At 34.1% G+C, this 24,331-nt stretch overlaps 2 protein-coding genes across 4 annotated transcripts in view; one reads left to right on the top strand and one right to left on the bottom strand.

Annotated features, from left to right (window-relative positions):
- The window catches only part of LOC112470954 (O-acetyl-ADP-ribose deacetylase MACROD2-like), a 1,076,828-nt gene that overhangs the window by 270,318 nt on the left and 782,179 nt on the right, over positions 1 to 24,331 (top strand). The window lies entirely within an intron of this gene.
- On the bottom strand, positions 770 to 14,414 carry FLRT3 (fibronectin leucine rich transmembrane protein 3). Of its 3 annotated transcripts, none has more exons than XM_015597250.2 (3): positions 14,179 to 14,414; positions 5,849 to 6,047; positions 770 to 4,312 (listed from the first exon to the last, which is right to left on the bottom strand). In XM_015597250.2, exon 3 carries the CDS (start codon positions 4,267 to 4,269, stop codon positions 2,320 to 2,322), a length of 1,950 nt encoding a protein of 649 aa, XP_015452736.1. In that variant the 5' UTR covers positions 4,270 to 4,312; positions 5,849 to 6,047; positions 14,179 to 14,414; the 3' UTR covers positions 770 to 2,319. The 3 variants fall into 3 exon arrangements, with proteins under 3 accessions (XP_015452736.1, XP_006921638.1, XP_006921639.1); XM_006921576.3 differs by having other exon boundaries at positions 5,297 to 6,047; positions 14,179 to 14,413; XM_006921577.3 differs by lacking the exon at positions 5,849 to 6,047.

The following is a 24,331-nucleotide window of genomic DNA, read 5'->3' as shown; positions in this document are numbered from 1 at the left end:
TAAATTCAGTTTTGTAGGGACTTGATGAAACCATTCAGCTCTTTTTTTTTTTCCCTGACTTTTGGCAGAACTGTAGCTGAACTACTCAAAACCTCAGGAAGCAAAGTCAAATTTCCTTCAGAAAATATTTTCTATATTGATGTTAATCATATTTATCTTAGCTAAGTTATTCCTAGAAAACAGCTAACCTTCATAACAGAAGTCAAAAGAAAAAGTATTGAGAAACATTTGAAGACGGCAATGAATAATGAGGTTTCATAGGCAATCGGAGATATTTGTTAATATAGCAGAAGCGACGATATCTAGCAAAACTCTGGGAACACATGGCTAAATTTTCTTGAATAGTAGTTAACTTAAATTTGGTTGAACATCATATAATTTCCATGTACATTGTCTCATTTAATCCTCACAACAACCCTGTGAGGTGGGTGATAGCATTAGCCCCATTTTACAGATAAAGCAACTAAGCTAAGAAGAGTAAGTGGTTTGCTTTTAGGTACATACCTTGTAAGTGGTAGATCTGAGATTTCAAATCCTCTGATGCCAAATCACAGTACAAAAAAGCCATTTTAAAAAAATATTAGAGTTTCAAAGACAAAAGTATCGGTCTTGGCAGCAGTGGACAAAAGACTGAAAGGTCACAAAACCACTTTTGAAGTTTTCCATCAATGCAGTGAATAAATAAAATAAGAGTATATCCAAAGACTGTTAGGAAATTATTTAATGCATTAAACACTGAACTCTTTGTGAAGTAAAATGATAGACAAGATCAGTATATTGCTATTCTTTTATTTGTAGCCAATGTTTATTTTTATGCCTAGAAAAATACATGGGGTGCTTAGGACTAATGTGCTGGGCACTTTGCTACTTTAGTGATAGTAACATAATCCCGAAAAAGCAAGCACGATTATTTTGTACTTTTTTTTTGTTTTATTCAGCAATAAGACCATAATTTTTCATATTTAAGGAAGTATGAAAAATTTGTCAAATTTTAAAAGCTGAATACATGTAGCGTTGGATCAAGGCACATACAAGACTGGCCAAAGGGCGTACAATGCACTTTGGTTTTTTGTTGGAAAAAAAAATTATGGCAACAGAAAAGTGATGTGGTTTTTAAACAAGTAATAGCTCACAATTCAGTAGGAAGCTAGAAAGAAATGTTACATGTTTATTATGTATTATATGGAAAACTGTGACAGTAATGGGCAGTAATCTTGATCATTGTGAAAATAAATTGAAGATTTATGTACAGCGTTAAAACATTTCACATAAACCACCTCTAAATTTGATTTCTAGTATTTATTTTTCTTTTAAATTCTCACTTATTTAAAGTACTACTTTCTCTGCATTGTTGAGGGGAAAGTCTCATGGTTACACTACCTTTTTAATACATATAAGGTTTTTTGACACCTTTATGATTAAAAAAAAAAAACAACTCAACAATTATATCTTTAAGGTTCACTTTTCAAAAATCAGGATGCTATAGGCAAAACCCAAATGCGATTCTGGTATTTGTGTTCATTATGCTATTCAAGGCTAAGTTTTTATGTTTTTCTAAGTATAGATTTCCCCCTAAATTGGAAACATGCTTACTTTATTATTTTTGTGAAGTCTTTTATTCTCAAAGCTCTGTTAACAATGGCTTTAACAGACTTCACACTCCTTTAATGCCAGCTGATGTATTCAGTTCAGAAGATATGCCTACTCTCCTAAGGATATTTAATTTTTTTATAGTAAAAATGGAGATATGCAGCAAGTTTGATATTGCCCATTACTTCACATATTTTGATTTATTTAATACCACTGGGATAATATAAATTTAATAATTGGAACATTATTTCATAAATATTTTTTGAATTTAATTTTTCTCATTCAGCCGTTTTGTTTTTTTTTTACATTTTATTAATACCAAAGTGAAAAATGGCCTGTGCTTATACTACAAGGATCTCATGTGAATGCAGTCCTGATTGTTCAACACAGCAAGAAAATTCACTTTCACAGTCAACAAGTCATCTTACTCAGTAGAACACAAAGTAAATGGTTTATAACTTCAATATTTGCAAGGAAAATACAGTACAAATTACTAAAAAATACTAAAATATAGAATTGTGTTCAGGCATCTCTACTACATCAATCGCAGCAGTAACCTGAAATTTGAAACTTTTAATAAAAAGTTCTTAAATATAAATTATATGGCAAATGTACAGTACATTGCTTTTTTCAGTCTCTTTTTCCAGTGTTTTGCAGTAGAACAGGGTTCCTATCACCTTCTTTAGGTTTAAAAAAACCGAAACACAGTCTGCTGCCAGCCTTCCGGCATCATGAGTGCGAGTGGTCTGAATCTGGAATACCACTGTCTCTGTAGCTTCGGTTACTACTGCTTTCATTGTGATTGTTTTTGTACAGATTCATCCCATTAGGAGGAAATATAGCGTGTATTACAAATTCCTCCTTTGAGATTGCTTCATTGCTTATTGGTAACATCTGAAAAGAAGTTTCCCTGATTTCCAGGATGGAGTTGTCCTTCTTAGTTCCAGCTTCTGCATAGTCATCCTTTCTCCGCCTCCCTTTGCTGTATGCACAGTTCCTTGAGAAGAGTGATCCATTTCTATGAATGTACCAGCACACTAACGCAAGAAGGCCAATGGTCACCAGGGCCACAGCCCCACCAATGATGGCAGCCAATGGTAAATTGGGGTTTTTGTAAGGTTCTTTCTCTTGCTCTTGATTAAGGGTGGTTGTAGGGTTATACATTTGAAGGCGTGCAGTTTTAGTCTCAATACAAACAGGAGTTTCATCAAACAGGTAGAGGTTACTGGTTTCCATGGGAACCATGCAGACTCGATAGGGCGAATCAGGCTCCAGGGCTGTGACCAAGTATTCACTACGTTCCCCTGTTACGATTGTTTCTGTTATAGATCCAAATGCTGGGCTATGGCCCAGTTTGAGCCAGCTGAGTCTTAAAGCAGTCATAGGTAGGACAAGTTTCCAAGAGATATGAATTGTGTCAGAGGTGACAGATTTCACAGTAATTATAACTATTTTTCTTGCTGGACTCCCGGTGGTTTGCTGATCCTTAGTGTGCTTGGTGTTCTTAATTGCAGGTTGTTTGGTTACTGGTGTTGGCCACGGCCCTTGAACAGGATACACTGTGTTGGCTTTTGTAGTAGTTATCTGAATGGTGCTTACAATTTCACTGTCCTTACAATCAAACAGTTCTGCATTGAGGTCCTTGATAGCCATCCCCCGAACTTTTTCTGGGGCTTGGCACATGAGTCCACGCACATTGACCTTCACAGGTAGTGACTGTAACCAGTCACGTACCCATTTCATCTTGCACCCACAATACCAGGGATTGTTGCGAAGAATCAGTTGGGTTATATTGTCCAAATCATCAAAGATACCCTGAGGTAAATTACTTAGGTTATTATTGGACATATCGAGTCGATACAGCTGCCTTAGACGAGAAAAAGCGTTTGGAGGCACCCGATTAATGTGGTTATCTTGAAGATAAAGCTTCCTCAGGTTTGTACCTGGAAGGTTTACTGGTGCAGCAGTCAGGGAATTCCGTACCAGTGACAGTTCTGTTAAGTTGACTAGGTTGAAGAAAACTTTATCACCTAAACCATGGTTATTCAACAGGTTTCCATCCAAAACCAGGCGTTTCAGACTAGTGAGACCTTGAAGAGATGGTGATGAAATAGTGGATATGCGATTATCATCCAAACGTAGTTCTTCTATAGTCCTGGGCAAACCCCAGGGAATTGTGCTAAGGTGATTACGAGACAGGAAAAGCAGTCGGAGATAGTTGCTGTCTCGGAATGCCCCCTCTTCGATACTAACGGCAGAGACGGAGTTATCATCTAGATGCAATTCTTCTAGATAGGGAATTTTTGAAAGTGAATCATAAGTGATAGTCCTTATGTTATTTTCTTGCAAATGTAATTCTTTTACGTACTTTGGTAGGTTGGTAGGAAATTCATCTAAACTGTTGTGGTATAGGTATATTCTTTCTACTTTCAGCAAGTTTTTCAAATCTGAAGGAATCCCAGCATTATTTATTTGGTTGTTCTGAAGGTAGAGAGTTGTAGCATCCTCTGGTATTCCTGTTGGAATGGATGTCAGAAAGCGATCATTACAGTAAATGAAACCTGCATCACAGCGGCACACAGATGGACAGGATTTAGCCATAACTGAAAGAGGTGCCACCTGAAGGAAAAGCCCAATTTTAGTCCCGATGAGGAAGATGCTCCAGGCTGGGCTGATCATGGTCAGCAGTATTGATGTCTTTACACAAGGTAGCTTCACAGCCCTAAAATGGAATGAGTTAAAGAAAAGAGAAAGCAATCAGACCAGCATACTTAAGATACTATTCTAAATAGGCATGGAAATTAAAACATCTATAATCACTTTCATATTTAATTTTTTTGCATGCTTATGGATTTTTACTAGCTAATAATGAATACAATCATATAATCTCTTTCCTTTAAATGTTTCTGGTATTAAGAAACATGTCCCAAATACATTTAATTTTGAAATGTTAAATTTAATTAAAGTTATTGAGTATTCTAAAATATTTTTGTACTACTTGATATCAATTTTGTAGCCAGTCACTGACCAATCTAATCAAATTTTTAATTTTTTTCTTAATATTCATAATGAAGTGACATAAAGATATGATGTTAAATTTAAAGATAATAATGCTATTGTTCTTAAAAACCAAAATTTTATCTACCTTTTATTAAGTTGACTATGTGGGTATAGAAATGAGTAGTAAAATATTCTCTCACTTTTCAGGAATAGTCACATACCTCTTGAGATCCTGAGGCAAAGCTAATTGTTTGTTTTGATTATTGATGTTATTATTATTATTATTATTATTATTATTAAACATTGTTTGATAGGTATTTCTAGCAGGTACATCAGAAGAAACCTTTTCCCATCAACTTTAAGGAAGGAAAGAATTACATAGCTAACACATCTACCTAATCTAGGTGGAAAATTTCATTTTACGTTAAATTAGTTCTTGCTTTTATTCTCATTTTGTTATGTTTTGTACTATATGGTTTAATGGCTTCATGCATATGTTTCATTATATTCTATCTCATAATGTTTTCACAATATATTTATCTTTCTTCAAGTTCTAATCTAGATTATGATTCAACTTTCCCCATGGCTGAGGACTCATAGGTTTATACTGATCTGTTGTGTAATATAATTTCTTCTGCACCTTTAGGTATTAATTAGCCTTCATAATTTCAGGCATGAAAATAAAAGACTTTAATATTTTTCCTACCTTATTGAACGATGTGAGTAAATTTTGCGTGAGTGAAAATCCAATGCACATATATTATTTTCCTGGTGAGGGCCTGGGACTTATAAACTCTTGTTTAGTCCTTGGAAATGTTCTTCACTGTTTATTCAAGTAATCCTATGCCGCACACACCTCCAGATCAGGCTCGCAGTTGTCAATGAAATTCCAGCTGTGGTTCAGCATGGCGGGTAAGCTCATTAAATCGGGGACCAGAAACAATTCAGCTTCCTGTTACTATGTAGAACACATGGCTTCCTATTTTTTTTTTTTTCTTTCTGATAGAGTTTCTGTGTGAAGGTTTCTTTTGTGTAGCTTAATTCCCTTAGTGAAAATTGCTTTCTTTGAAATTCTTATTGGCTCTTCTGCGCAATGTGGTCAGAGATAGTAACTTCAGATCCTCATGAAGAAAGCCATTCATGATGCTAATGCCTGTATAGTAATAGGTTTTTCAGGCAGTTACCCCCTACCTTTATTCCCATCCAGGATTATCCAAGTATAAACTTTTACAGTAGCCACATCCTGAGGTATGATTACCTGCTGTGAAATAGCTATTTCCAGCTTTTGCTTCTTGCTGCTTTCTTAGAATATCTGGTGCAGTCACGTTATGCAAAAACAGGTATTCTTTTTTAAGAGGTAAAGAAACCTTAATTCAAATATTCTTCGTGGAAAAAAAGGAAGTGTACTAGATTTCTTTTATATCTCTTCCTTAAAAAATACTGGGTCTGAGCATTTCCTGTGAAAGTAAAAGGTTTAAATGAACTTCTAATAATGAACTTTAACATACCAGAGAAATTTCCTAGAAATTTACGTTCAATTCTTTCTTCTTCAAGCAACACATCTTTCATTACAGTAATTGGTTAGAAAGAGAGAGAGAGAGAGAGAGAGAGAGAGAGAGAGAGAGAGAGAGAGAGAGAAAGTAGAAGCTGAAGTTGAGATTGTCACCAAACAGATAATTTCTACTGTTAACTGATTATTAGTGTCACGTGTCACTTTGAATTGAACACAGAAGCAAAGCTTCATTCAAGAGGCAGTAAGCCCCTTCCATGGCTTTTGAATTCAGGTCAGGCCAATCTTTAAAAGTTCACTTTTAAATCTGAGGTATAAAATGATAAAGTGTATGAAAAGAAGAAAAATACATGTCAGAGAGGTGAGAAAATACATAATAAGGACTGTGACAAATTTCATGGTAACTTATTAGACATTTCTGAATATGATTTTACAAAGTTATACAATCTACAATTTAAAGGGTTGAGAAGTGTTTTCTTTAGAAGCTTTTATTTTTATTAGTTCAGTGCCTTCTTTGCCTTCTTTAATTCTTCCTGCAGGCCTCAATTTTTCCAATTGTGAATGTGACCACCATTACCTTCCTTCTTATAAGTGTTTCCTGAGGACTAGTCGATGACCTGAAAACTCTAGTTACTCAGGTGTTCTTAGCCAAAAGTCATTAGTTTTTCAGGAGACTATACTTTTAGTTTTCTTTTAGCAAACTGAATTTGAGAAGTCTGTATTTGAAATGGAAAGGAAGATATTTCAATCTATCTCCTTGTAATAACCATTAGGAAAACATATCAAAACCTGACAAGGCATTTCTCTCTGGGTTCAAACATAAACATGCCATTTTCCAATAAGTGTATTTTTCATTTCTGAAACATGATTTAAGGATTGACCAAAGAGACCGGTGATTTTAATGATGACTGCTTTGTCCATTATCTAATATACATGAAGAATTTTTTGGTGGATGAGGGAGATGGGTAGGATTAGTATCTGTGATCCAGGGTTACCTGCTCAGGGGCTTTCTGTACATTCTGGGAACATTAGAGTATCATGGAAATATTCGATGCTGAAATTAGAACTAAAGCAGAAGCAATTTGCTTCTCTCCCAGTAATTACCTAGTATCCAACAAGGATAGCATCTGTTCCAGAATTCAAACACTACTGAAAGTGAATGTTAAACAAGGCCAAAATTTGTGCTTCTGGTTCTTTTTGAAAATTTAATTTCTTTTAGTTTGCCCCCAGAAACCAATGCTATCATAGACAGACTGCATTAACAAAAGGAAACTTAAAAAATTTACAGTTACATTTAATTTATTATTTAGGCGACTTGAATCAAAAATAGCAGTTAGCAGTTAGCTAAAGTAGTCTCAAGTGGATATCACAAAGTGCCCACAGAGGAAAATTTAAATGATTTATTGTTTAATGTGAGGTTTTACTGTGACGCCTTTAGGGCTTTGCTCATTATTGTTGACTTTTAATAGTACATTTTCTTGAAAACTGTTGCTTTCTCAGTAGGTGAAAATGGAAAACCAAGCTGTTGAAATTATAATTTAAAAGTTACTTTAAAAGGCTTGTTTTCTAAGCTTGAAAATTATTCAACATCTAAAATAAGTGGGTTAATTTGAGCTTAGAAAACAATTGCTTTTGTTAAATTGCATTAGAAACTAATTAAAAAACACAATAAAAATCACAAGTGAGAACCTGCTTAAAATGTCACCAGTAATCAGGCATTTCTCATATTCTAGGACATACTCTAGTTGAACCTGATGAGTAGGGATTGAAAATTGTTGACTGTGTCCAGACTGTGTCCAAGTGATGACCATAATGATAGCCAGAGATAAAGCTTGTATTTGAACTATAAATATTTGATCAAAATCAAACTCTTAAGGATATATATTGATTTTTACAATTTTAACCAAGAGAAAGGAAAAATATTCTAAATTGGTATGAAAAGAAGGAAGATTAATTCATTTATTTTTCCTGTTTCACAGTTGTGAAACTGCTTTCTCTGTTCCGTTTGCTGTGCAAACTCACATTGCTATTAATACCATAGTGGTAATAATGTGGGATTAATAGAAAGCCTTAAATCTCATTAAATTCTTAGAAAATGCCAGTTTTCCCAAAACTTCATTAAAATGAAAGGCAAAAACATTAAACAGTTTTCTGTGGAAAGGATACTCTTTCAGACATGAAGATTCTCCTACCAGACCCTACTCCTTTTACTTAAGCTCAAAACAGTTCAATTCATGTTTGACTGTGTTTTATAGATTATATCTTCTTCCTTTTTATATTTGAAACTACAGGCTAATCAAGGTTTTGTTTTGTTTTTGTTTTTTTTTGGTTTTGCATATTAAAGGCTGTAATGATCTCTCCATCTAAAATAAGCAATCTTGCCCCCGTCCTTAGACTTCCCTCTTTCTGAGCTGGTTCTACATATTCACGTACATAGAGAGACATGTAGTTGAATGTGAATGATGAAAAGAAAAATGACCCCCACTGGCATGGACAGTGTGGCCAGGTTTCCACAACATCAGCTTCAGAGCCTTTATTTCTGTGTAGTCTTGAAAGAGGCCATTGCTTCTGAACAAAAAGAAATCGATTTTTTAGAAAAATCGTGTTAATAGGTAACCTGGGGAGAAACATAAATGGAGCCCTGGTTACTTAAAGGAATGTTTTTAAATTGTTTTAAATTAAATCATTACTTCAATATATCGCATTTAAAACTGAAGGAAAAAATAAGAAAAACATAATTACTTCACTGGGATCTTTTAATATGGATCTTTTCTATTCTCTTTTTATAAATAAAAATTGTGGAGTTTTTTTTTTTTAAAGCATTTATAATGTAATCATCAAGTCTGTGAAAAGCCTTAAATTTATTTTCATGATACACCTAAAAAAGTATGTAAATAAATAAGGATGCTATCATTTTTAGATATGTTAAGAAAATTAATATAATTCAAGAAGTTGTATCTGAATAGAAAACTTGTATTTAAATAAAATCAAGAACTTGAGGCAATTTACATGTTTATATGATTCCTTCTCTGCCTCTACAATATTTTGGAGGTGGGAATGTTTGAGATGAGAAGGTATTTCTCATGTTTTGATCACACTTAGATTAAGATTACATTATATGTTGATATTGCTAACTTCCTAAATCCTTTATTTGCTACTTTTGATTTAAATTTATTTTGATTTGAAATCATTGCTTATTTATTAAAAATCTTAAACCAGATTTCAGTTTCTTTTTAATGATTTGCTTCACATCATTTTCTAATGCTGAGAATTTTTAAAAACATTAGATATAAGAGTAAAATGACACGTAGAACTTTCAATCCAAATTAATTTAATTGCATTATTATTTTGAGTAGAAGTATAAGAATGAAAAAAAAACACATGCTTAATCAAATTTATCCAAGTCTGTGAATATTTCTAGGTAAATTGGAATTTATGCAATCATAATCTAGAGTATTAAGAAAGTAATTTATTTACGAAGGCTTAAATTGCTGCTAAAAAACGCACAACAAAATTATCAATCTGTGAATGCTAAGTCTTTGTAATGACATGGTAATTCAAATAAACTACATGTATGGTTAAACTGAAAAACTGGAGTATATCACGTTAGTTGATAGTGACAGCAAAATGCTTTCTAAGCAGCCTGTCTGGCAGTTAAATTTTCCACGATCATCAGATTTCAGGAAAGTTCCAATTCTTTTGTTTAATGCCAGGCAAGCAGAAGGACTTCTAACTCTCCTCTTGAGAGTCATGAAGTCTGAAGGGTTTGCTGAGAGGCAGAGAAGCAAGTGTGTCTTTTCATACTTAGTTTTATCCAGACTATTTTCTAGGTTGAAGAAGTTCTTGTTTTATTTATGCAAAATAGGGAATAAAAGTTCCAAAGCAAAGGATTTTTACTTTCTCCTTTTATTACTAGTTCTTTTCTCTAATAGGTTTGTGATAAATTAATCAATTTCTGCTTCATTTATTTTGGCTTGTAAAGTTAAATGGAGCATCCTTAAAACAAAAAGGCAAACTGGGTTGTTATCTTTTCATCATAGTGAATGCTGCTTCCTTTTATGATATTAAAGCCAGACTAAGTAAATTAGAGAACCAAGACTTGTAAGACTGAATAAGATATTAACTTAGAGAGTGGTAAAGGTGAGCAGTAGAGAGTTTGGGGCAAGAGACATGCTTTAAGTTGGCATTGACTTTTAAGCAACTACAATTAAAACTATGCTTACTTTTTCTATTAAACCAGAAATATTTTCCCATTGCAAACCTGAAATTCTTTTTTCAGTGTTGTGAATACAATTTGGTTGATGTGCTTAATATTTCTAATATTCAAATTTTCTTACACTAGTACAACAAATATTTGGGTCTACAGTGTACCAAGCACTGTGGTGGTTGGTGAAAACCTCCAAGATCATTAAACACCCTGTTTTCTCATGTTAGAGAATCATATTATTGATTTAAAACAAATGAAGAGGAAATCAAGAACACATAAACTGATCAATCCACAGTCCAGTTGCACACTTTAACCAAATGTGGTCTGTGGATTTTCTTTTCAAAGTTGCCACGGTAACTTGTGCACAAGAAAAGTGAAATAAAGAACAAAAGCTGTCATTGTCTCATCAAGTGAGAGCAATTTCTTCCTCCTCTCATTTAAGCAGACTAATACTTAGATAGAGCTTTTTATATATTCCTGACACTTGATTTGGGGGTAGGAAGGAGATTATGCATATGCAAAACAAATGCAAATTTAGCAACTGCTTAAATTATGTTTCATTCCTTTTCACTTAAAATCTGTTTTCTCTGGAGTTCTTGTCAGTAAATCAAAGTCCTGAAACCTTTTCTGTGCAATATAAACATGGTTTTCAAAACTTTTTTTGTGTAATGTTTTACCAAGTTTAATGTTGTTGATCTGCATTCTGAAACTGGAAAATATTTTCTGAAATGTATATTACTTAAGAGGGAGAAGAGTTTTTCCATAAGACATTTACAAACCATCTCTTTCTTGGAAATTGGTCTGTTGATGTATAAGTTCTTGAAATGGCGGAATATTAGAAGAAGTTGAGAAACAGCCCTTTTTATGTTCTGAAGAGAAAAATGTAGTTTTGAGAATTAATATTGCTGAGAGATTTACTGTAGAGTTTTTGCCCACTGGGGGGTAGTACACTCTATCAGAACACTGCTTTCAGAAACCACAAGTCAGATGTGGGCTGCTGCCGGCCAGTTTTTCTCTGGTTTAATTACAACAAAGCCTCCCGTTGAGAAGAACAGTGAAGGCCTCTGGGGCAAAAGGTGGAGGGAGGAGGGGGCGGCGGTGGGAAGTGGGGAGGGAAGGGGGAAAGAGGGGAAATGGAGGGAAGAAATTACAGCCTTTGAAAATTTACTGAATCTTATTTCCCTTGTTGACTTCATTTATGGTAGTCTTCATTTGACTTTCAACAATTATTTATAATGCTATTAAAATAAATTGGGTGAATAAAATAATATTTAGGAGGGGTTTATTCAGAATTTTTAAGTTAGTTTTAGATCTTGCCATTAATCACAGTCTTTGTTATGTAGCCCACCCACCTTTAAAAATGGGGGAAAGTTAGGCTTCACTGAAATGGCAGTTTTAAACCAATTTTTTAAATGACCAGATTTAATTTAATATCTGTATGAACATTGACATATCAAAAATAAAAAGCAGAAAGAAGCAGCATTAACATAATATTAAGACAAGGCAAGTTCTCTTCTACTGATTTTTGTAGCATTTAAAATTATTTAAAATAATCCAGAAAGAGGAGGCAGCCTTAGGTTGTATGGCCAAGTAAAGCGCAGACAATTCTCTGCAGTGCACTTGCATGTTTAAAGCTGATAATTGTATTTTTCATCTGGAGACACTGAGTGTTCATTAGGGTCTTGTGTCCCTAGGCAGGAGATGCTGAACATAATTGGAGTTTCTATTTGATTGGGCAATATAATCTAGAGAAGAAACTGGGATAAAGATAATTAATAGCTTGCTAACAAAGTCTGACAGCCACAAGATTTCAACCAAATTTATTTCACACTGCTTCATTTAGCTCTGAAAAAGTTTTGATAGAATTGGTGGCTCCTTAATTATCACTTAAAAGCAGAAGGAACATACCTTCTATTTTGCTGCCACATTCGGTTATGACAAATTTTGTTTTTCTTTTCTTTTTGTAAAAACTTTATTTGCTATCCAATTACGTATTTCGCAAATGTTAATGTTTAGGAAGTATTTAATTGGACATTGTGAACCTAACCATAATTAATTTAAAAGGTGGTAGGAGGACAAACAGAGAAATGAAAAGCCCGATTAATAACTGATGGTTAGTATTATACAGGAACACAATATTTATGAAATTATTATGTTTATTTACTCAATAATATCTTTGCCGATCCTTTGAATTGATTTGTTTTGGCAGTGCGCCATTTAAAAAAATTAGATGTGATTTTTCTACTCAAATACATGCAATCTTGTTTCTTTGTAACCTTGTTTTTTATTTCAGGCTAATAAATATATGTATGTGGTTGTGTATGTATATGTGTATATGTTGTGTACACACATGTATTTGCAAACTAAGTGGCATATCTTTGATTTAATCTTCTTATAGATTAAAGCCTAGCATATTATTAATAATATCGGTAGTAATGGTAATATTAGTATTTTATAGTACTTTTAAAGGATTAATTTCTTTAGTCATTTCAAAAGAGACTAGTATCAGTCATCTGTCACTTTGGGGCAAGCATTAGTGGTCCTTTCTGAAAACAGACAAATTCGTTCTTTATGTTTATGCTGGTCAGTATATTCTTATGCAATTAGTGGTAAAAGAAAGGTATTGCTACAGCTGCAGCACTTTTCTAGTGGCTTTATTCATGTTGTTTTCTGCTAATGAAATAACATGTATGTGCATTTTAGAGCCAATAGGTTTATTAAGAAAATTTGAAGTAGCTAATTATTAAAACCATTAGAGAATTTGGTTCCAAAATTGGCAAATATCAAGGCTTTTCTTTTCTTTTTAATTTTACATAAATAGTTAATTAAAAATCCCCCACTCCCCAATGTTGAGAAAATATAGGCCTGTTGCACTCTTTCTCTTAATGCAACCATTTTGTTGCAGACCTAATTCACTGAAATTTTTTTTCAGAAGATACATTTAACTGTTTTTTGAAAACTTTGTTGTTTAAAAGTATTTATTTCAGTATAAGATTTTCCTATTATAAATTGGAAGTGAATGGATACTCTACATATTCCACTTGATGAGAGCTCTACTCATTTCCTTCACTCCTGCCATGGGGAACTCGCTGCATATATCAGGCATAGCTTCCAGGCTCAGCTTTGTTAGCTTTTCTGAGTAGACTTTGCCAATCAATATGCTAGTCACATACTACATTTGCCCAAGCAATGGATTTTGGCGTTTTACAGGAGATGGGATATGGTTTGGAAGAGAGTTTCCCCCTCCTCTAAGTTAAATTCACTAGTTGAGATTTGCAAGCCTGAAATGCTTGAAGCAGCTCTGGTAGGATAGCAGTACAAGCTTTCAAATCTAGGTGTAGCTGTTAATCCTTACAGAGGCATACAAGTCTCCAGGAGTAGCTCTGCTAGCTGTGAGCAAGATGTATGCTTCTCATGTACTGCGTACTCATGGGCTGAGGGATTATTGATTTTCTTTCACAGTTGTAAAAACAGAAATTGGTGATCATACCACACATACAGTTCACACCAAGTTAGCAAGACCTTTCGCTTTCCTCTCTGTGAAAAAAAATATGCCCTGTAGTCTTTAATATTTAACTTTCCAACTTAATGTTTTCCATAAGGCTCTGTTTAATAGCAACCTACACAAAACTGAAAATAACCATTTACTTTTTTTTTTTTTTTTAATGGAAGAGGTTTTAAGAAACTTCTTGCATTTGGCTATATAGTCAGATTTTTCCTTTTTGGCTGGCTCGCACATATATTACTTGTACCGGTGACAGAGCAAACGTTTATATTTGGATGCCTCATGGTACCAAGTCATTTCTTTCTAGAGAGTAAAACCAAGCAAACTTTCTGGGACAACATAAGGAAAATCATGGGAAACACTTACCAGGAAAGACGAGAAAAAGCAATCCCATGTATACTGCTGCTATAGCTGTAATTCCACAGACGGTGAACTGGAGTAATAACCCTCCCCCTCTCCCAAGCTCCACGTCCAGTCCACACAAAGCCGACGGCAGCTGCAGCCTGAGCTTGTCCTGCTTCGGATCACTCCTACACTGAGGAGTGAGTGAGGGAGCGCATTCCAGTTTACTGCACACAGCCCACCTCCAAGTCTGAAGTTAAAGCTTCACCTCACAGTGGTTGAATAAGGGGGTGATGTCATAGATGGGCAGGACTTAGCTGAGCTCTTATTCAGTGAGGTAACTGGATAATCAGGCAGATGAGCTTTGCAAACGCTAGAGGGAGTGAAAGAAGCCAAAATGAGGCTCTCGGTCTGCCAAAGCTAGCATGCCATTTGGTTTGTAGGCAGCCTTTTGGAATCTCAACATTTTCTAAAGTTTACTACAACAAGGTCGTGGTAGCAAGTTTCTAAAAAACACAAGCATGTTAGAAGGATAGATGTAAGATTATGATAAAAAAGCACAGGTTCTTTTGATTTTTAATCCATCTGTATTAAAACATTAAATAAAACATCTTTATTATTGACCGATTACAATAATGTTATAATTATGAAGGCTAGTCATCCCGACTGTGAATATTTATCTGACTAATGAATAGAAAGTAAGTTCAAATAAATAACTGATTTATTTAAGAGGATGGAAACAAGGATACCAAAAGGTAAAATAATTGAAGTAACCAGACCTTTATCCTGGGAGTAATGAGTAAGTTATTGTTCTCATTCTATATATATTTTGAGGAAATAAAAATATTTTTATACACTTTAACTTTTTGTCCATCTTCTTTAGAGCCCAGTAGATATTGCATTTTTTCATATTTAGATGATCTCCCCTAAAATAAAAAGTTTTAGAAAAATTAAATAGAATACTTTCTGATATGTTTTTGCTGCTCTGAACATGGATTAAGATATAAACATTTTAAGAAGGAAAAAAAACCTTTCAAGGGTGGTTTTGTGTGTATTATTTTATTTTAATTTAGGTACATGAGTAAACACTGGACAATTGCAAAACAGATATTAGAAATGTCTATATATAACTACCAGAATTATAGACTTATATTTTTTATTATGATTTTTCATAGACTGGTTTCTGCTATTTGGTCAACAATTGCGTTGGGCCCATAAATGCATTTCACTTTTAAATGTTGCTGGGAAGAATTTTGCTTGTCTATTTACCTGGAGGACATTTTCTTTAAACTAATACTATCTGTTTTGTTCTTAGATGTTCACAACATTCTCCTCTGTGTTTTTTTAAAGTTTCTATGAATATTTGTTTCTAAAGGAAGCCAACTAATTGTTTTCCAGAAGTATTTGATTAAGGTCTCTTCATTAGCTTCATTAGTTTATCTGTTTTTATGCTGCTTTGATAGCAGTTTGACCTTCTGATTTCCTTTTCAAGAATGGGTAGAATCAAATTAGAAGACAACCCTTGATTAGAGGTATATTGACCCCTATTGTTCTGTGATTGCACATTTACTGGTTTCTGAGGACCCATTAAATCTAGGAGTTTTAGAATTCTAACGTCTTTTGGAAAGCCAGTTTCTCTTAGAAATGTTAACACAGGTTAAACTGAGATGCAGCTGTTGAATTTTTGGAGGAAAGAGAGGTGAGAATAACAGATAATCTATCAATAAAGTGTGAATTTTTTTTTCAATTACTGCAAAACAAACACATTGATTAAATTATTTTATGATATAATTCTTTCTAAAAGCTATTTCAGATGAGAGTTGGTTATACTTAAAAGAGACTTTTTGCCTGGCCAAAATCCTGTGGGCTTATATCCATATTTAATCAGTTTTGTCTCCATTCAGAAAAATATTAAACAGAAAAGGAAGATAAATGGAGTATTTTGGTTATAGATATCTAAAAGGAACTGTAGTGGCCTGAGAGTTAGGAGTTCTGAAGTTCCCATTCCCTAGACTGCCATTTGTTAAATGACTTCTTATTATCTGCTCTGGGCTTTGGTTTCAGCATGGCAAATAAAAGAAGCAGGAATTTATTGAATGCCAATTTGTATTGTTGCCTTTTTTTTTTTTTTTAAATGTAAATTGAAATGTGGAAGGCAAGAGATTGTGAAAAATGTAATCTGTACTAGGGGCACTGACTTTGGAGGCAAACACTTAAGACAGCCCCCATCCTACCCTGTCCAAAAATATATAAGCTTTTTTTTTTTTACCTTCCTGTCCTTATCAACTGCCTGAAATTCTGCCAGTTGTAAGTGAACTTATAACAATATGTACCTCTTTTGAAACAATATGTACTCCCTCTGGAAAGAGTATGAGTTACCTAAGTTACTTTAGACTGCTTTCTTCTTTTGTTACCTAAGGGAGATTAGCTACAATTACGGCATGGCTGTCCTGGTAGGAGGACAAGGAGGAAAGGCAGCTTCACCACCAAGTTTTTAGGCTGTGAAAGTTAGGCAGGGGCAGATTCATACAGCAGGGAGCACTCAGCTCAGAGAGGAGGAACCTGGGTAGTCTAATGTTCAAGAGCAAGGGCTTCAGAGCCTAGCATACCTGGGTTCCATCTTGGCTTTGCTACCTGACTATAGATAAATTACTAAATCTTTCTGAGTTTATTAGCTCACTGCCTGACTCATAGTAAGTACCCAGCAAATGGTAGCCATCATTCTTAAGATGAGAGCATCTGAGCATCTGGAAAAAAGAGACATTAAGAAGTGGTAGAAGAGTGCACAAAGGGAGTTAGGAGAAAGCCAATGACTGTTTTTCACACTCGTCAAAATTTCCCTTTGAAGTAGTTTTGTAGCCAGAAAATAAATGGGGGAGGAGGTGGGTAAATAGATTTCCTTGTTGGCTTTTTTTTTTCTTTCTGTTGTCTTCATGCATTTTGTGGCCTTATGTTCCCAGGGTTTAGAACTTAGTTGAGTTCTAGTAGACATTTTGGGTTGAAAGGTATTTGTTGTTTTGCATTGTGTGTGTGTGTGTGTGTGTGTTCTCTCAAATTGCAGAACCTGTTGACAATGTTAAGTGAGGACTTACTGTGCATGAGAAAATGTATTTTGGATTGTAAACTGGCTTGAAAATGAATTCCAATAGCATATTGCAGTTTTAAAACAATGGGATTATCTAATCTGCTCATATCAAAGAACTTTGTGTTTTTCTGTTTTTGTGAGAGGATATGAGATGTTCCCTGATGGACAGGAGAAATTGGATTTAGAATCAAATTTCCCAGGCTCTGTCACTTACTTGTGTATCCAAATGAAAACAACAACAAACCAAATCTTTTTAAAGATAAACAACTCCCAGCTGAAACTTACTATAATACATAATTATTCCATGGAACAATTTAATCCAGGTCTTTCAACCTGTCTAGACTTAAGCTACCTCATTTACTCATTCATTCAATCATTCATTGTACACAAATTCATTGAATATCCCTGTAAAAGAAGCTACGAGGACTAGATGACCCTCAGACCACCTTCAACTATGATATTTGTGATTTAATCTTAGAATGTATTAAAGTTCTTTAAAGTTTTAGAAACATTCTTGATTTTTGTTCTTCACCTCACCATTCTTCATGAGAATAAAGTCTTCAAAGTTGTGTGAAAAACAAACAGAAAAGTTTAGGCTTTTGGTATTTTAAATGCCATGGGCTTTTAGTTGAGAATGTTTTGGTTGCAAATGATTGAAAGTTCAAGTCTTACTTACTGTGTAATCAACAATTGGAATCTATTCATTTATGTAACTGGGAAGTTCAAATATAAGGTGTGGTCAGGTAAAGCTTGATACAGTTGTGTAAAATATGTCAACAAGAATACAGTTTCTGTCTTTTAGTATGCTACCTTTTTCAGTGTTGACAGCTTCCTCAGGCTATATACAATGGATCTATGGTGACTTTCCCCTTAGGCAGCCTAGTAATAGTTTTTCCTATCACATTCCCATATTGCAGTGTTCAAGGGAAGAGTGGTCACCTCCAGAGGCTCCTGCACAGAACCGTGTGAATCACTCTCATTTGTTAAAACTTTATCTCATGTTCATTCCAGAATTTATTTCAGGAAGGTAGGAAGATAGTTTGATAAGTTTACCCCCACCTCAAGAGCTGTAGGTAGGTTCAACCCCACTCAAACACATGTCTGAGAATGGAGGAAAGGGTATATGACTCTAAGGAAAATTGGGCACTGTTAGTTTGAAAAGGAAGGAATAGATGCTGAAGATTAACTCATTTCCAGAGGATTTGGCATGCTGAAACTTGGGCATGTCTTATAAATTTATAAAATTGAACCTGCTTTTTCTTTTCCTTTTTTTTTTCTTTTCTTTTCTTTTTTTCCTTTTTTTTTTTTAGCCTGTTTCTGTCTAAATTGCCAAAACATCAATAAAAAATTTTCTATTTGTAGACCCTCTCAAGTCTAGCCCAGTTTTTTTTTTTTTTTTCCTGTCAACAGGTAGTGATACATGTCAGGGCACATCAGTACTACATCTTAACATGAGCCTATGGGAAGTTAATAAAATATCTAGAGAGCACACATTTAGCTATCCATAATGCCGTGAAGTCAGGCCAGATGCTTAATGCACAAGTTAGAAACTGTACCACATCTTTCCAAACAATTCCAAAGGGTATTGGAGAAATAATTAGATTTCAGCAGGTCACAGATGCCTTAGAATACTAAAAGGTTTTAAAAATGCTGTATTAAACTGTTCTTCTGTTCTGATATTTGCCTTTTATTAGTTAAACACTTAAGATATACCCCAAACAATCATATATTCCTTTTAAGTATATTTCCAAAACATACTGCACTGGAGTGAGATCTGTCATTACAGGACTTGAAACAGAAATCAAAGGAAAATCAAAGTGTTTTTTTTTTCCCTGCCTGCCTGCCTGTCTGCCCACCTTCTGGTACACTCATCTTTTTCCCAGCACCCAAGTTCGACTCTTATGCTTCAGGGATTGGAAGAAAGGTGATTTAAAAGAAATTGTGAAAAAAACACCCTTTAGATTCCCGGGAGTGGGGGAAGGGAGAGGAATTGTGGTTCAGAACAGGATAGTACCTAGCCAAAAGCAATGGGGCGAGGCAGCTGGCTAGTGCAAAGCTGAAAGCTTCTGGATCTTTAACTTTCTTCCTTATTCAGGGCTTTCATGTACGGCCATACAGACATGTACTATATAACTCCAGCTGATGTAGGATATGTCCTTAACTCCTTCCTACTCTTCAATCCCTGTCATCCATCTCTCTTTGTTTTAAAATATGAGAGAAAGGAGAGAGAGGGGAGAAGGAGACTTTTAAAATGGACTCTGGAAAAAGTAAGGACTTGGAGCTAGCAGAGTGAATACAGTCTCCCTCTGATATTTTGTGCATGGCCCCGGGAAAAGAACTTCAATTCTCTGAGCCTCAGTTCTCTCATTTGTGAAGATGGAGATATGGGACTCACCTCATTGTGCTATTATGAACTTCAATAAAGTGGTGCATGTAAGAATTCATTACTAAATTTGAGAAAGCACTTAGCAAAACAGAGCTAAAACCTGTGGATAGTTGCTGTTTATCTTCCTTGTGATGAGTGGGGCCAGGAGCAGTTCAAAAGGCACAATCCAATAATGTTAAATTAAGCTGTGTGTTTTTGCAGTTTATCTTTGGGAATGAAACAATTTGAGAAATGCTTCTGCTTACTGTCCTGGATGCTCAGACCTTGAGATAACAATATCTAAGGCTGGTTCTGAGACTTAATTACAAATCAAAGGATGAATTCCTTATCCTTGGAGATGATTAGTATAAAACATAGCTTTGGAGGAAGCTATGGTTAACAGGTAATAAGTACAGATCAGTATACGTCTGATTATTGAGACGTGTATTTACTAGATACCATACAAGCGGGTTGCCCGAAAGCTCTGTGATTCTATCTATATAGCTAGTTATTGCTCTTAATCATGGCCAAAGCTGTAATCACTTACAAATCATCTTATTGTTTCACTATTTCTGAAGTATTAATGTTAATTTTAGGTACACAAATAGACTTTCTGAGAGGAAAATTTCCTGAAGTTGCTGTCACATTTTTCTTATTTCTGGAAACCAGCTCTGTAGTTCTCCTTGTGTTAAGATAGTCTCTTTCAGGGGCCGCTGTTTCCTGCCATCCCGATTATGTAGGTGTATAAACATGTTTAGTGTTGAAAGAAATATGTTTAACGTAGAATCAAAGACTGTTTTAGATCATATCTGTTTATAAAAGACTATGGAAATTGCCTCTCATTGGCATTGTCGAGGAAAAGCAGATTTACTGCAATTAGTATTTTTTTTTCCCTTGGGAACTGGTATGAATTGATTATTTGGAAGATTTTAAAGAGATAAACTATTATCAATTGATTAGATTTGGACTAAGTGAATATTTTATAGTACCATCTATTCCAAATAAAAATAAGTTAAAACTTAAGTCACATTTACCATTGGGAAATTGTCTATAAAATATAAATCTAATTTTACGAGTATTATTTATAACAAATATGTCATACATTGATTAAACTGTGTGTATAGTCTCCTCTGCTTTATTTCCTTCCTACTCTGTTTAACCTTAAATTGGGGGAATTTAAAAGCATTTTATAATTCTTCCATTAGTTAAGTTTTTATTCCTTTTGTTTGGCATTTAAAATGTTTTAGAGCTATAAATTTACAAATATTTTACTAGATTTTATATGTGTGTTTAAAAATTAAGATCTAGACCTGACAAGTTTTATTAAAAGTGCATCAGTATTGCCAAAATTTATACTTTAATGGACTTTTATTCTTAATAAGTTTTTTTTTTTTTTTAATAAGAGTAGAATTGAAAAGTAATTTAAAAAGTATTACTTTGTAAAGTTAATAATTTTTGTTTGGGAGAAAGCTAAGAAGCTTTTTGGTAGTCGTTTAATTCTCATGTTTACATAGAAACAATGTGGAACTATTCTAGCTGCTTCCCATGCAGCCCTTCTTTGTTTTCTTCAGTGGCCCAAGGAACAGATTTGTCACTCTGAAGTGCCCACGTGTAATTCTGTCCTCCCCTTCTTCCCTCGGGCAAGTCAGAAAAGCTTACCAGATCATATCTTATTGACAAAGAGCAAAGCTTGTTGGCTGACTAAAGAAGAGGAAAGGACAGAGTTTTGATGTTAAAAATCCTAGTTTAATATTGGTTTTTAAATACCTAAACTCTTTTGAAAGTAGGATTTATATCTTTTTAAAACATTTACTTTAGTTTTACTTTAGCATTTCAAGTGCAGTAAGAGTTAACAGTTTCTCTCATATTTTATACACTGTAATTAAGTAGAGTTATCAATATTATCATTATTATTATTATTATTATTATTGTTATTGTTGGTATTATTTGTTCCTTGCAAGCAAAATTTTCTAGCTTATATTTAGAAGAAGTTAGAGAAGATTATGTTGTATTTTATGTGCTTCCAGTTTGCTTTTCTAATAGAATATAGAAATAGCTTTCTGATAGAAAATAGAAGTAGCTTTCTTATAGAAAGTAGGAATACTGTAAATATAGAAATAAATGATTATAAGTGTTAAGTAATCATAAGAAATTTTTATGTCATATTTATATCTTGCATTCTTGACAAACAAAAAAAATTTAAGGAACTTTTAAATCATATTTATGTCTTGTTTTCTTGACTAAACAAAACAATATTACCATCTTCATTCTAATAGAGCTGGTATTTAGTAATTGCAAAGCAGGCGCCAGTCCAAGAACTTGTTCTGGGCACTCTGAAGATGGTATTAAGGTGGTATCTGTAGTTTTATTTAGGTTCAAATGGGTTATAATTTTTTTAATGCATTTTATCCAACTCACTAGCATCCTCTAGCAACCTTTTGTTAGATTGGTTTGACTTCCAAATAAGTCTCTGGATTAGTTGGTTAGGAGGAATGGGTGGTGAGATTGTCTAAGTAAGCTCTTGGTTTGAGAGTGTTCACTTGACATTCAGAACAAAAGGAGTGAAGAAAGAGAAGGTAGAACAGGCAGTCTAAGAAGGCCTTTGAGTTTGATGCCTAAGTTGCTTTGACTTCTACAAATGTTTATTGGATGGCAAGGTATGCTATAAATAAGTCTAGTCATTTTGATTCATTCTCTTTTTTCCAAAGACTTTATAACCCAACCTCCTAAAATTCCTCTGTCCACTCACACATAGATTATGGGTAATCTAGATTTGAGCAATTCCAAAGAAAAGACAAACAAATCTGTTCTTAGTCCATGGGTAAGAAGGTCAGGAGCAATTTAACTAATGCACTGTAGGCTACAAAACTGTAATTAAAATGAGACTGATAGCAGATAAAGAGGGAAATATTTTTAAGAGCTATTAGAGAATCAAAGCTAATGAGATAAGCAAGAGCATGTTAATTTGTGGGGAAGAGAGAAGGTAGAATTTGAACTCTTTTCCAGTAACTATGATGATAAATGCAAACAAGGAAGACAGAGGAAATGTATGTTCTCCTCACGCATCCTAGTAGTTAATTTTAGGGAAGGATGGAGGAGTTTGCTGAATTATAGAGGCCAATAAGGAAGGATACAGAAGTTCATAGATTTGAACAAAATAGTATCAGTGTAATGAGACTAACATGCCAATAATGGTGATTATATAAGAAGAGTGGCAGAAAGCTAAGCATAGACTAAAATAGTAAAATTTGATTGCAGAGGAAGGGATAGGATATTTAAATATGAAGATATGTTACTAATCTGGGGTACTGAGGAATATGACATGACTGCTCATTTGATTCTTAGTCTCTTCCGGGGATGAGAGTTGAGGTTTTCCAAGAAGATGCCAGGTATGTTACCAGGAGAGTCCATGGGATTCCCAAATCATTATTTGTTCTGCATCCAGGAATGCAATTCCTTGACTGAAGAAGGGTCTTCTCCATATGGCAAGGGAACCGTCTGCTTTAGGAAAGTGAAAACTGACACTTGCCAAGAGAGCTAGTGTGGACAATTATTAAAAAGGGATGTATCCATGAGGCCACATGTCACTGTTAAATCGCCCACATGTCCATGAGGAATATGGGGTGGCTTTCAGAGGCTTCTGATTTGTATCCAGATTGACATCCAGTCTAACACTGTAATGTCAGTGGAGGCAATGGGGTCATCTAAAGTATGAAACCAAAACAAATATATAGGTCTTAGAACAAAGGAATAAAAATACTTGGTGTTAAGGGTTTATTGTAATCTGTAGCAGAAAGTACATGAGAAAATATTCTTAAAAAGTTATCCTAGTTTAGAATGTGTCACCTACCATATAATATGCTAAAATTCTAACATATATTTTTATTTACACTTTGCTCTTCTGAACCTCAATTCTTCCTTTTACTTGTTTGTCTTTTATGAACTTCATCCTTCATTTGTAAACAAATTTCTTCACTATCAGGTAAGGAAAACCTCCAACTATCCTTAGTCTCAAGGATTGATTTTAGTGCGATATGCCTAAATTGTATTTTTTTCCTCAATATCTCCAATATGGGATGCTTCCAGACTTATTGAAAAATAAGTAACTATGATATAAAAGAGAAGACAGAGTGACTTGGAAGACTATGCTATTAGGAACCGTTTATGAGTCTTTTAATGATAAGAAATGAATTGACCATTACTGTCTATTTCCATCAGACTTGTTGCAATCAACTGTTGCATTTTACTCTATAGTTTAGCTATAGCCATTATATAACTTTCATTAGTTTGTTGTAGAAAGAAAATAATGATCATAATAAGAGGAAAATAAAAGTGTGAATTTCCACTATCCACTGTCAACACTGGATGGTATATAGCCTTTCAGTTTTATATCTTACTTGCTTTCTAACTTTTTTCACTTAAAAAAATTGTGAACTTGCATTATCAAATATAACTGGATATCTTGTTATCAACTATACCTAGATATCATCAGTTATAATGGGAGCATAGTATATGATTGTTTGCTCAGATAGATATCAATATAACTGGCCTGTCTTGCCGGGCATTTGTGTGCTTTTCAATTTTTCAAGATTACAAGCAAAATTATGATGAAAATGCTTCTAATTAAGTCTTTGTATGCAGTTAAGTTTATTAAAGTAACATCTTTAAGGTAAAATGGATGGTTTATAGAACTGACATTCTTTTAAAGAATTTTCTGTCAATACAAG

This window comes from Pteropus alecto, unplaced genomic scaffold, assembly GCF_000325575.1.
Source record: "Pteropus alecto unplaced genomic scaffold, ASM32557v1 scaffold45, whole genome shotgun sequence".
NCBI classification, from domain to species: domain Eukaryota; kingdom Metazoa; phylum Chordata; class Mammalia; order Chiroptera; family Pteropodidae; genus Pteropus; species Pteropus alecto.
The sequence above is the reverse complement of the archived record's forward strand: the minus strand, read 5'-3'. Positions and strand labels throughout refer to the sequence as shown.